Source organism: Podarcis muralis, chromosome 11, assembly GCF_964188315.1.
Source record: "Podarcis muralis chromosome 11, rPodMur119.hap1.1, whole genome shotgun sequence".
Taxonomy (NCBI): domain Eukaryota; kingdom Metazoa; phylum Chordata; class Lepidosauria; order Squamata; family Lacertidae; genus Podarcis; species Podarcis muralis.
In genome coordinates, this window is record NC_135665.1 from 6,810,776 (window position 1) to 6,824,883 (window position 14,108).

General features: G+C 41.6%; 1 protein-coding gene across 4 annotated transcripts in view; it reads right to left on the bottom strand.

The window, feature by feature from the left end:
- FRMD3 (FERM domain containing 3) overlaps positions 1-14,108 on the bottom strand; it is a 130,680-nt gene that overhangs the window by 38,619 nt on the left and 77,953 nt on the right. For all 4 annotated transcript variants that reach the window (XM_028748439.2, XM_028748438.2, XM_077936010.1 and 1 more), the window contains exons 5-6: positions 9,214-9,311; positions 7,499-7,622 (exon numbers count right to left, since the gene is read on the bottom strand). In XM_028748439.2, coding sequence (XP_028604272.2) covers positions 7,499-7,622; positions 9,214-9,311 — 222 coding nt within the window. The remainder of the gene's footprint in view (positions 1-7,498; positions 7,623-9,213; positions 9,312-14,108) is intronic.

Sequence of the window (14,108 nt, forward strand, 5' to 3'; positions counted from 1 at the left end):
GAATCTGGGACAGCTGCTGGTCTCACACTTGAATTAAAAACAAATGTAGAAGTTGCAAGGATCAAAGCAGAAGAGCTGCAATCAAAACCGGGTAAGTGGAATTTAGAGGAGCGGTTGTAGCTACTATGGACTGCTTAAATAGCACACCATCCCAATAGGTACTCTTCACATTAAGTACATCTTGTTGAGAGTATGAACTTTGCAGAGATCTTTTTCGAGAAGGATAAGCAGAATTTCAACAAGCTGAAATTACAGAACCTCCACGTTGATCAGTAAAAAAGAAACGCCATTTTACAATCTGTACAGCAAGCTACTACAGAAGAGGTAGAAGGACTAATTTCTCACAACCCGAGTTACAAATTGGGGTCATTATCTCTAGAAAGAGACATTCTAGACTTAACACTGCTATTTTTCAAATGGCATTTGTAAATTTATCAGACCTTAAAACAGAGAATACAGCAGGACTCTAAACAACTTCGGAACAAAAATCCTTTTCAGATTTATTGACACCTTCAAATTTAACACCCTCCTTCACATCTCCTCAGCAGGAAAACATCTCCTCAGCAGGAAAGAAAAATTATAAACCAATAGCTGGATCACAGATCTAGAAAGAAAGTCCACATTATTTAAAATGTGCACCTTTAATACTGAATGGCTCTAATGTTCCAATGTGTATCCAGAAAATAAAATCAGGATTTTCAGGATTTTCAAAGCACCAGAAAATAAAATCAGGATTTTCAAAGCACTTACTGTACACTTGGTGACTAGTAGCCAAGTGTGTGAGCTGACTATACTGAAAAGCATTGTGTGAAGCGAACTTGAAGTTCTGTCTGAAGTTAGATATGTGATGGCCCATGTACACATTGCTGCTACTAGTACAACTGTAAGGATTTCTATCTGTCTCTTCTTACGAGTCAGACAATGCTCTGTGAAGAATCCCAGAAGAGGCTGAAACCATGCCATGCAATAGTAGATAAATGTGTTAGCCTTCCATATGACTCCTATGTTTGTTGAACAGACAGTGATGGACTAGGCCTTCCCTCACTCAGCTGTGAAGCTCACCAGATGCCTTTGAGCTGCTCACTCTTTCTCAGTCTAACCAATTTCATAGGGCTGCTGTAGGGTTAAAATGGGAGGGAAGAATGCCTAAGTTAGAATTTTCTCCTCTCATCCCCCTGGTAACACCGCCCAGCAATGACCCCAGATCCTCTGGAAAATATTGAAAGGAAGCTGCTGGGGTGAGAAAAGGAAACACTGTTGAAGGATCGAACCCCCTATGTCTGCCTTGAGCTTCTTGGAGGTAAAAATGAATGAAATATATATGAAGGTCCATCCCTATGAGCAAAACTACATTAGACCAGCATTTAGCCACTATGGTATGTATGTATGTATGTATGTATGTATGTATGTATGTATGTATGCATTAAAAACAAAAATAACAAACTCCCTAAAATTGCTGTTGAATAAATGTGAATTGTACTTTCTTTCTGATAAAAGTGTAAGGTGGTGCATTTAAAACAACGACAAGAAGCACATCTAGAAAGTACAGCTGGAAATCTGACATCTACTTCAGACAGAACAGCCTTCAGACACCAATTCTGTTTGCTTTTCACAAAGATTATTCTCCACATTTTGATAGATCTTCATGAGGAAGAAAATGGCAAATGTTCTTACACCTGAAAAAGATGCTTGTGCCCCACTTTGGCACCTGTCACTGTGAGTCACCATTTCCCTAGCAGCTCATGCATGTGATACGGAGTTTGTTCACTGATAATTTGTTTTGCTCTGTTGTATCCATGGGCCCCATGACAAATTGTTATCCTGATGCGGCCACAGGAAGTTTCTACAGTATGTTCAATTAGCAGACAGAAATTTAGTACCTGGAATTTTTTTGACCACCAGAATTAAATACTACATTATATTATATCATTCTACTGAGCCTTAATTTACAGCACTCGGCTATTTATTTCAACATCTGGTTACTGATTTGCTCTTTTCACTTTGTCACAGATATAGCATACTTCTTAAGGCAACATGAAAACTAGTAATGCTGGATATCTGCTTAAAACTTCCCTCATCACACAGAAATTTAGCACCTGATAGTTTCTAAGTCAATTAGAGTAGCATCCTCTTTGTTCCTTATGGTGGACAAACTGATGTAAAGCTTACAAGGCCTAATTAATCACAGTCCTCTAAAGCTACCATGCCTTCTACCAGCACCTTCTTAGGAGATTCAGTTGCAGTCAGGCTCAGAGATCAGCATTTCCATAGAACTCAACCATTGCAATGATGGTGAAGGTAAAGGTAAAGGTAAAGGACCCCTGACAGTTAAGTCCAGTCGCGAACGACTCTGGGGTTGCGGCGCTCATCTCGCTTTACTGGCCAAGTGAGCCGACGTTTGTCCGCAGACAGTTTTTCCAGGTCATGTGGCCAGCATGCATGACTAAGCCGCTACTGGCGAAACCAGAGCAGCACACAGAAACGCCGTTTACCTTCCCGCCGGAGCGGTACCTATTTATCTACTTGTACTTTGATGTGCTTTCAAACTGCTAGGTTGGCAGGAGCTGGGACTGAGCAACGGGAGCTCACCCCATTGCAGGGATTCGAACCGCCAACCTTCCGATTGGCAAACCCTAGGCTCAGTGGTTTAGACCACAGCGCCACCTGCATCCCTTGCAATGATGGTATTCAGGGTTAATTATTTTAAAAATGCATTGAGTATCATCACTGAATTGTTAGAATGCTGCCATAAAAAAGCACTGAATATGTGCATAAGACAATTATTACTCATTCATTAGCCACCTGAAACATGTTGCCAACACTTTTTCAAAGCATGTTAAGACTAATTAATATACAGTACATGAAAGGATATTGTAACTGCACTCTGTAGTCTGGACTGATAATTCTAAATTGTGATAGGGGTTTTGAACAGAGAGAAAGATAGGATGTCAGTATTTACTAATGTGTATTAACTAATGTGGAATAAAAGAGTGAGATCTTGCAAATGTTCTCAGAGACACTTTATGCTAATTTAATATGGCACAATGCGCTATATGAAGAAACAAAAATCACCAGCAGTGAAATAACATCTGAAAAATGTTTTGAGCTGGCAAGATCCCATGACAGTCTTTCAAAACTCATAGAGGATAGAGGATGGAAGCAATATTTTATCTGCCAGTAATGAGTATGTGGCAATATTACAAATACTGAACATTTAATTCAGGCTTTCAAGTGTAGAATATGTGACAGTTATACTAAGCACCTGTGGATCCCCTGCCGAACTAGAATTAAACATCCTGCATTAAGTAAAAATGTTTCTAAGCCCCTTCTACCAATCACAGGATTTAACTTTGGACTACCTGCAGTCTGATGTGACTTCACTTGCTGTTTTGTGCAGCTTGTTTTCATTTTCATTTACTATTTCCTGAAATATATGCTTATCTATAGCACTACACAGATTGTCTTGCTTTCATCTGCCTATCAGTCAGTCTTGCAATGAGACAGATATCAGCTTCCATTCCAGGGGTAGCGTCAGCTTTGAGGACGGGTGCATTTTCAACAGGACTATGACACAGAGGGAAAGCATTACCCCTCCTTGCATAGCACAATCCTGATCCTAATTCCCAACCCCAAACAGGCAGCTGTTTTTAAAAAAATAAAAACACGTTGTTGTTGTTGTTGTTGTTGAGTCGTTTACTTGTGTCCGACTCTTCATGACCCTATGAACCAGAGCACGCCAGGCACTTCTGTCTTCCACTGCCTCCCGCAGTTTGGCCAAATTATGCTGGTAGCTTTGAGAACACTGTCCAACCATCTCGTTCTCCGTCGTCCCCTTCTCCTTGTGCCCTCCATCTTTCCCAACGTCAGGGTCTTTTCCAGGGAGTCTTCTCTTCTCATGAGGTGGCCTCAGTATTGAAGCCTCAGCTTCAGGATCTGTCCTTCCAGTGAGCACTCAGGGCTGATTTCCTTCAGAATGGAGAGGTTTGATCTTCTTGCAGTCCATGGGACTCTCAAGAGTCTCCTCCAGCACCAGAATTCAAAAGCATCAATTCTTCGGCGATCAGCCAAACACGTTAAACCCACTCAAACATTTATTGTATCAGCTTGTCTGGCTCCATAGTTCCTTTTTTAAAATTCACTTTTTTCGCTTGCTCAATTTTACCCACCCATTTGTGGGTGGGGGTGTCCCCTGAAGTAGTACCTGAAGAGATCATAAGCAACCTATTTACACTTGACAGAGGCGGACAGATTTGTGTGCATACGTTCCCTAGGAACACAGGACTATAGGAAGCTGAAACTTACCACTGACCTGTCTGACTCAATACTTGTCTATACGGACTGGCGGTGGCTTAGGCTGGTGACTTCCAAGCCCTACCTGGAGAGGCCCAGGATTCAAAACCTGGGATCTTCTGCATGCAAAGCAAGACGCAAAACCACGGAGGCAGTGTATAGGGTTGCCCTACGCCCGGAATTTCCTGCCGGAAATACCGTCTAGGGGGAATTTTGGCAAAATGCCTGGGATTTTGAAACAAAGCTCAACTTGGTTTTTCCTTTAAAAAAGCTCATCAACTGTGGCAACCCTAGTTGTGTATCTATATCACGGAGACCAACCTTGTCATTTTGTGCAAAGTGTCTTCTCCCTCATGGAGAGCAGGTGTTGCAGTCGGGGCTGACAAGACACCTCACTGTTGCTGGGCAAAAGAGTTTGGCCATCTTTAAGCAGGGGTGGGCTGTTACTGGGGAGATTTATATGTTGCCATTTAATGATTGACAGCCCTGTTTGTTAAATACACTGCACGCAGTGACGAGCTTCCTCTTTTTGCTGCGTGCTTTGGATCACCCGCCCTCCCTTCCCTAATTTTAGGCTGTTTGCTTGACCTTGCTATGCCTGTCATGGGGTCGTCTGCTTTGGAGCAGGGGCCTGGTAGGAATTTTGTCCATTTGGCTGATTAGTGTGTGCCACTTGGTTTTTGCCTACTGCATAGCAAATCGTCACAACTTGTAAGGCTGCAGTTAGGCATTGGTTTGAGAATTGGTTGGTGGAGGGGTATGGATTGGCTGTGCCTGCCCCTCCAAATGCTGCTGCTGCAAGGGTTTTCCGTTAAAGGAACCCAGGGGCTCCCCATGCTTTTGTCCGAAACCCCCTGTCAAGGGGCTAGGGCCACGCAAGCCCTTGGGAGCATTCTGGGGAGAGGTGAGGCATGGTTCCCAGTCCCGTCTCTCTCCCCAGGTGACTTACCCCTGCTGACTTCGCGGGGGGTGCTGTCCCTGTGCGGGGTCAGTTAAAAGGTAAAGGTACCCCTGCCCGTACGGGCCAGTCTTGACAGACTCTGGGGTTGTGCGGCCATCTCACTCAAGAGGCCGGGGGCCAGCGCTGTCCGGAGACACTTCCGGGTCACGTGGCCAGCGTGACAAGCTGCATCTGGCGAGCCAGCGCAGCACACGGAAATGCCGTTTACCTTCCCGCCAGTAAGCGGTCCCTATTTATCTACTTGCACCCGGGGGTGCTTTCGAACTGCTAGGTTGGCAGGCGCTGGGACCGAACGACAGGAGCGCACCCCGCCGCGGGGATTCGAACCGCCAACCTTTCGATCGGCAAGCCCTAGGCGCTGAGGCTTTTACCCACAGCGCCACCCACGTCCCGCGGGGTCAGTTAGTCGCTACCAATGCCTAAGCAACCACTCACATTGCTGTATTTTTAATAAAGTTGTGGCCAAAATTATGCCAGAAACCTTAAACAAAAATCAAGTGTCCTTGTGTTCTTATTTGGGGTGTCTTGGGGACCTCGACGCGTAAAGCCCATCCTGCAAAAATGCAGACATTAACAGGCGCTTTCTCAGACTGCAGATACTGTTCCCTGCATGGTCTTGTGCTGGCCTTTTGCCTTCGGATACTGCATTCTGCTAGCACAGTTTATCTCTCCCTAAATGAAATTCCAACTACTTCTAGGTCTTGGAATCTGCTGGTAATTGCAAGTGTTACATAAACAAAGCCAATGGTTTTCTAGCAACATTCCATGACACTTTTCACATCTACTGCAGGATAATTTAAATTATGCTCTTAATTCTTCAGTTGAAAAGTATGCCTGAAGGGGGCAGCCTTTCCCAAAACAACATTTATCTCCAAAATAATAAGAGGCCGCAAATGTCTATAGCAAGAGAGAAATGGTTTGTCCTCTCTATTCTGTTTTGTTATCAAATAATATGTCAAAGGAGAGAAATGTTCTACATATATATGATGATGATTATGATGATGATAAACTATTAATATTCATTACATTTATGAGTTGCTTTACATCGGAACAGTCTCAAATCAACTAGAACTAGAAATTCAAACTAATAAAAACCAAGCAACAATGTTTAAAAACTGTAATGTACATTAAAAGTGCTCATCCAACAGTAATAAGAAAATATCCTTCAAAGGATAATTACCACAAAATCAACAGAATGGCAATTAAAATGAAAGCAGTAACCTCTCATGTGATTTTCTTCTAGAAAGAGAACTATAATCAAAGTAGACTTTTAAAAATAAAACGGGGGGGGGGGAATTATTGACTATTTGAAGACATATTGTAAACAAATTAAAACATTAGCAGGACTGATATAAACATGTGCAGTAAGAGACAATTAAGGGGAAGATTTGGGGAAATTTGTTAATATATTTGAATTCTATATGCCGTAATAAAAATATATGAAATAAGTAACTGCAGAAAGGAGCAGAGGGAAGTCGAGGGGAAGGTAATTTAGATTTGCAAAGATTTTGTTTTTCTTGTCAAAATATTTGTAAAAGCTGAAAATGAAAAATACAATTATTATTTTTGGGGAAAAACAAAGAGGTAGACTCTTGCCTGTGAATATGTTGCAGTAATAAACAAGTTAGTCTTAACTGGAAGGCACCACAAACTAACTAGCTGCTCTTCAGGAAATGGTAAAATGTTTAACCAGAAAGTAACTGAACATCAAAGTATGTTCTAAACCTTTAGATAGCAAGCATGTTCTTTTCTTTATAATTCAACAGGAAAACCAAAATTTCCACTTGTCAGTAGCAGTGACATTCATATACGCTAGCTCAGTAATTGCTACATCCAGGTAAAAAATAGAGAAATATAAAACAATATGTATGTTGTCATTATATGTTGATCTTTTGAGAGTTTATACAGTAGTTTACCTTGGTTTACGAACTTAATCTGTTCTAGAAGTCCGTTCTTAAACCAAAGTGTTTTTAAACCAATCAAATATGGAGTTGCATCTGTGTTAGCTCACTGAAATCAATGAGCTTAATTGTGGCCTTACCATGGTTTCGGCTCAGTTTTGGATCATGACATATTGAGCAGATCTGTTGACTTGCAAAATTTTATACTGCATTGTCATCTACTGACCCCTTTAAAATACAGGTTTTTATTTTCTACCTGTGTAGGTTACAACCTGCAGAAAGCTCTAACAAATAATAGTTAAATAATCCTCTTTTAATACATCCTTTAATCAGCTTTCAAAATTACCTGAATTCGTTTTTATGTATATCAAGTATTTTTCTCTCCAGCTTTTGGGATTGTTTGGGGAAAATCTTGAACTCACTGACATAATTGTCCAAGTGTTCATCGGGATCATAGTCACCGAACTCAGCTGCACAGATAAAAATGCAAAGAAAGATTAGGGAAGAAATACCAAATATGTGAGCAGTTACCTAAATTGAATCCCTAGTCACAAAAAATAAACTGGCAGTGAATTATTTGTAATTAATATATGAATAGACCTCCACATATAATATTAAGACACTGGTGGTTACCCTTAAAGCCCTATATAGTCTGTGACTCAGGTATCTGAATGGTTCTTTCTCCTGTGCAAAGTTAATGTCATTCAGAAAGCCTTTCTCTGGCAGTTCCAAATCTTAAGCAGATGGCTACTGAAGGGACGGCCTTTTTGGTTGTGGTGCCTTTGGAACCCTCTCCCCAAAGAGAAACAGAAAAAGCTACGCACAGCCTGTTATTTCAGCTATGTATTTATTTATAATTTGGATGGCTCCAGACTAAGCTTGTCATGCATAAGTCTCACTGAAATTAATGGGACAAGTTAGTCAGCACGCATTTTAATTTAGTTTTAAGCTTATCGTTTCTTATTTTCTTTTAAATAATCTTATTGTTTTATTCTGTCAGAAATCTGCTTTGAGCTGTTATTTCAGCAAAACAGTATATCAGTTCTGTGAAAAATAAACAAATGAATGAATAATATCTAGCTGGCAGAGCTGCAGTGGTTCCTGCAGTGGATGCTACTGCTTCCTGGTACAGTGGTACCTCGGGTTACAAACACCTTGGGTTACAAACACTTTGGGTTACAGGCTCCGCTAACCCAGAAGTCGTACCCCGGGTTAAGAACTTTACCTCAGGATGAGAACAGAAATCGCGTGGCGGCGGCAGAGGGAGGCCCCATTAGCCAAAGTGGTACCTCAGTGGTTTCAGGTTAAGAACAGACCTCCAGAACAAATTAAGTTCTTAACCAGAGGTATCACTGTACTGGGATAGGGTGGGACAGTGTGAAATTGCAAGTGGTTGCCAGCGATGGCATCAGTCCCACCAACCTGGAGCTCCACCAGCTGCACTGCTGCCTTACTCCACCACGGCAAATGCAACACTGCCCTTGCCAGGAGGAGACTGCGCCCACAGGCACTGGACGGTTAAGTCCAGTCAAAGGCAACTATGGGGTTGCGGCGCTCATCTCGCTTTCCGGTCAAGGGAGCTGGTGTTTGTCCACAGACAGCTTTCTGGGTCATGTGGCCAGCAGGACTAAGCCGCTTCTGGCGCAACTGGACACCTTCCCGCCGCAGAGGTATCTATTTATCTACTTGCACTGGCGTGCTTTTGAACTGCTAGGTTGGCAGGAGCAGGGACCGAGCAACGGGAGCTCACACCGTCATGGGGATTCGAAACGCCGACCTTCCGATCTGCAAGCCCAAGAGGCTCAGTGGTTTAAACCACAGCGCCACCCATGTCCCTGCTCCCACATACACCCCCAGCAGCAGCTGCTATTGCTAACTAAGATCACATCAATTTCAATGGGACTAAACTATGACTAACTAAATCTGGATCCAAACCAAATTAGTTTATAAAACTTTCATATGGTTTTTGATATATATATATATATATATATATATATATATATATATATATATAGTCGTGATGCTGAGAAAAGGTCTGAAGATGCTGTTGTCTACACTTACCTTGGACAATGCATGCGCCCAGGAAGGCAGCGTCAGAAAATGAACACAGCAAGCGGCCATGGAAAATGTCTCTTTTGATTTGTAGGTATAAAAGATACCTGCATGGTGTAAGGAAAAATACTATATATAACAGACATAGAATCATGGAATTGTAGAGTTGGACGGGACCCTATCTTATGCAGATTCTGTTTCTATATTTATTTTGCCTTTATTCTCATTTAAGCAATGTACATCACAACATTAGCTAATGTAGTTGGCCAGAGAGCCAATGTAGAAGTAAAAATCAGGTTGCTGGTACGAATATATTTTCTCCTTTCTACCAACCAGGCCATGTGTTGAAAAAGAAAGAATGACATTAAGCATGCTGCTTATGAACAAAGCTGAGATGCAATATTTAATTTATACTCCTTTTATCACAGCTGTGCCTTTAAAAGATTCCAATATATTCTTGGTTCCTACAGAAGACTCTCAGGACAATAGCAAACGCATTCATTTTCCCCCCATGTATAAATCTACACAGGGTGGTACTTTACTCAATGTAGACCAACTGAAATAAATGACTAGGTTGGGTTCATTTACTTCATTGGGTCTACTCTTGAGTCAAACCATGCTCAGTGTTTCTGTTCCAGCCATCAGACTAAGGCATTCAAGTGGAAGTTTGCCATGCAATTCTAATCAAAATGCTAAGAAAAAGTGCAAGAAAACACATTTTCCTATGTGGCTGGACCCCACTTCATGTTCAGGTATCATTTTCCATGTTTTTTTTTTTTAACCAACAGCAGGTGAATCTTGGGAAACTGAATCTTAAATAAAAGACTAGGAGAGGGATGGAATGGGCTGCTTGAGCTTTTGCCCTCTGGCCATTTTCCAACTCAGAATTATTCTCCCAGCTGCTCTCTTCTCTCCTTGTGGGAAAAGGTAGGAGCATCCTTATGTTTTTTCTCCACAAGTGGAAAAAGGATCTTGGGGGAAGGGACTGTTTTGTGAGGGAAGGGACTGGAAAGGCAAGGATCAAGCAGCCTCCTTTTCTTAGTGGTCTTCTGCTCAAGATTGCTGCCTCCTATGGTTACTAAAGGTAAAGGTACCCCTGCCCGTACGGGCCAGTCTTGACAGACTCTAGGGTTGTGCGCCCATCCCACTCAAGAGGCCGAGGGCCAGCGCTGTCCGGAGACACTTCCGGGTCACGTGGCTAGCGTGACATCGCTGCTCTGGCGAGCCAGAGCCGCACACGGAAACGCCGTTTACCTTCCCGCTAGTAAGCGGTCCCTATTTATCTACTTGCACCCGGGGGTGCTTTCGAACTGCTAGGTTGGCAGGTGCTGGGACCGAACAACGGGAGCGCACCCCACCGCGGGGATTCGAACCATCGACCTTTCGATCGGCAAGCCCTAGGCGCTGAGGCTTTTACCCACAGCGCCACCCTAAAAACACACACAAAAATATATTCGCAACTGTGCGCCACATACATTTTTTGCATAGGTTATTAAAAAACTACATCCCTAGACTAGGATCTGAAGATCTGTGTAACTATTTCCACACACATAATGGGGAAGTTTTGGACTTTTGTTTCTCGACAAAACAACAACAACCCACACCCAGTCCTCTAGTAATTTGGATCCCAGCTCTACTCTGAAATCGTTCAAAAAGTTGTTTGGGAGTGGGGTCCAATAAGGAAGGTTACTGCAGAATTCATTATTGTTGTGCTTCATTCATAATTGCCCTTTTTGTGGCATCTTCCTAATGTAATCTTTGGCCAGTCACAGTTCATTAAACTCCTTTGAAAAATTCACGTTACATAAGTGATTCTCGAGAGAGAAAATTTGTTCCACCATAGTGAACAGATACAAAAATTCTTACTTCACAAGGCATTGTGCTAAATAAGTCCACAGCATGGTTATACTTTGAGGTACCACACTAGCCTCTAAATGAAGGGGGGGAGTTTTAATAACACTTCCTAGTTGTGTAAATCAGTTTGCACTACCCTGGGAATTTGCTCTGGCTAAAGAGCACATTTGGGGAACTGGTTGCATTCTGGTGAGAACTCATACAAATTCCACAGAGAGGAATTTAATGTTTTCATCTCAGTACATGCTACGCTGTTCTATACACAAGATACATTGGATTCCCCCATCGCTATAAGTTTATGTTTTCAAAGGTTGAAAGAAAGGCTCAAGTGTGAGATAATGCGTAAATAGGTTTTTAGGAAGAGATCAGTAGTGGTGACATAATCTTTTAGTGTTGCCTGTTTCTGACTGACAGCATACAGTGTGTAGGTTTCCAAAACCAAATTCTTATCAGATGACAGCTCATATTTGTATACAATTTGAACCATAAGTTGGACAGTGCTGGATTAAAGTATCCCTACAACTATTTCATGAAGCACACTTTGTCCTTCATCTTCACTCACAAATGAAGGCAAACATACCCATATTCCCTTGCAACAGAAATCACCCACAATTCAAAAAGTATATTCATTCAGCATTTAATGCACTGCAAAACACAGTAGTGTGATGAGTATCTACATTTTATTAATAGTAGTAGTAGCAGTACTGGAGCTCATTTTGAAACATTAAAAATGCCTATTATGCATATAATAAATGGAAAAAAGCAACATATCTGAAGAAGTGTGCGTGCACATAACAAACTTAGTTGGTCTCTAAGGTGCTACTAGAAGGATTTTTTATATTTTGTTTCAACAACATATGTATAACATCTTATATGAACTGAATCTATTTGCATAAATTGCAGATTTTACCTCCAAAATAGCAGTCCAATCCTTTAACAGTTGCTTTCCATGTGCAATTAGCATGCAAAATGCATGGATTACTATTTGAAGTGGGTCATTCATCATAACTGTTGCTTCAACCTCCCGTTAGCTTTTAAAATCTTTTGTTGCCTCTCAGTAAGTAATTGCTTTGATGGCTATTATAACTGCATTTTGGATTAATTTTTATGTTTGCTGTACATTTTTCTAGCATCCATCGGATGAAGAGCAGTTTAGAAATGTTTTTCTTAATAATGATAATACTAGGCATGTATGCTGGTATTCATTTCTGAGTCCCAAATAAAAATGTAGTATACAAAGCAGCCCCCTGTGTTAAAAGGTTTCCCTTGCTTATTCGACTGTTCCAAAATTTACTTTGCCAATGTCTCATCATTACGGCTTTAGGGACAACTAGAAAGTTGGGTAACAAAGGATTCTTCAGTAACAAATTCCAAAAGAACATTCTCAAAAACTGATAGAAAACACTAGCTCTGTAAAGGATTTTGCACCCTTTAAGCTTCGCTAGCAATGCTGCATACAGTGCAAAAAAAGAGGAGAGAGAGAGAGATAAAAATTAAGGTGATTTTCCTTTTGCTAAATTTGTGACTTTACCATAGCTTTGCTCCCAGGTGTTTAACTATTTCCCCCATCGCTTAGTGAAAGATCTTTACAACCTATGGAGGAAAACACTTAATTGGCAATGTCAGCCAACAGAGCAAATTGCTACACACAGTGTGCTGTCAAAATAAACAAACATCATTTTCACACAGCCTCTCCCTAGGGTTGTCAATGTTTTCTTTTCCCAGACAGACTGACGTTATTTCAAATATTTATGCCGCTGATAAAAATAATTTATAATGCCTCCTGCCAATACGCAGTGTTGCATTTTTTTATTTTTTAATAAACTACGTTTTGATTTATAAATAATTTGAATTGCTCAAAATAAACAATTACTAGTTTGTAATGGGCAGAATCTAAAAACATTCATCACCATGGGCATAGCCGGGGGGGCAGCTGTCCCCCTTAGATCAAGTAAAACAATAGAAATAGTTAACTAATTGACCAATCACATCAGTTCTGTCCCCCCATAACAAAAATCCTGGCTATGCCCAGGGAAGGCACAGCATAAAAATGAGGGCAAAATGAGGGTTCTCCACTCACTGGCATGATGGAAATCCAGTTGCACAGTGAGACTTCTCACCCCCACACCAGTTACCCACACTTTGCCAAAATGTGTCTGGGGGTGTCTCCCAGCCCTCTGGAATACAGGAAGCATCTAACCCCCCAAACACTTGTGCAAGCAGATCTCACCCTGTTTTTAGCGTGGAGAAGTTAGGGATTGAAAGAGGTAGGGAAGCGCGTCTTCCAGAGTTTTCCACTGCTTGGTGTCCTCCAAATATTTTGGAATACAATTCCCAGCAGACCCAGGTAGCACAAGTCTCATGGCTATGGCTCATGGGAGTTGTAAAACTTCCGTAAAACATCCAGAAGATCCCAGTCTGGGCAAGGCTTTTCTACCACTGTTGTGTTTACTTAGCTCCATAATTTCAGCTACAAAGCAAGTGTTCCTATGAAGCACAACTTGGTAAAAAAACCAAAACACAAAAACCAGTTCTCACCATGGCCGTTTTCATTTTGGCTTTTTGTTTCTGTTGGCGGCCACACTTTAATTATTATTTGTTTTTTACTTTTTTACGATGTTAGCACTTTCAGGGTTGTTCATAGGCAGGGCGAATAAAGACGTTGCAAGAAAATAAAACAATAAGTGAAGTAAAATTAATTGAAAACAATAAGTTAGCATGCTGGTTGGTGTCAGGCTTGCTCCAGAACCTAGAGAAGCGGTCAGCAAACTTTTTCAGTTGGGGGCCGGTCCACTGTCCCTCAGACCTTGTGGGGGGCCGGAATATTTTTTTATAACCCAGACATGCAAAAGCACACATTCTACTCACGTAAAAACACCAGGCAGGCCCCACAAATAATTCAGAGATGCATTTTAAATAAAAGCACACATTCTACTCATGTAAAAACACGCTAATTCCTGGATCATCCGCAGGCAGGATTTAGAAGGTGATTGGGCCAGATCCAGCCCCCGGGCCTTAGCTTGCCTACCCATGACCTAGAGGTTTATTTC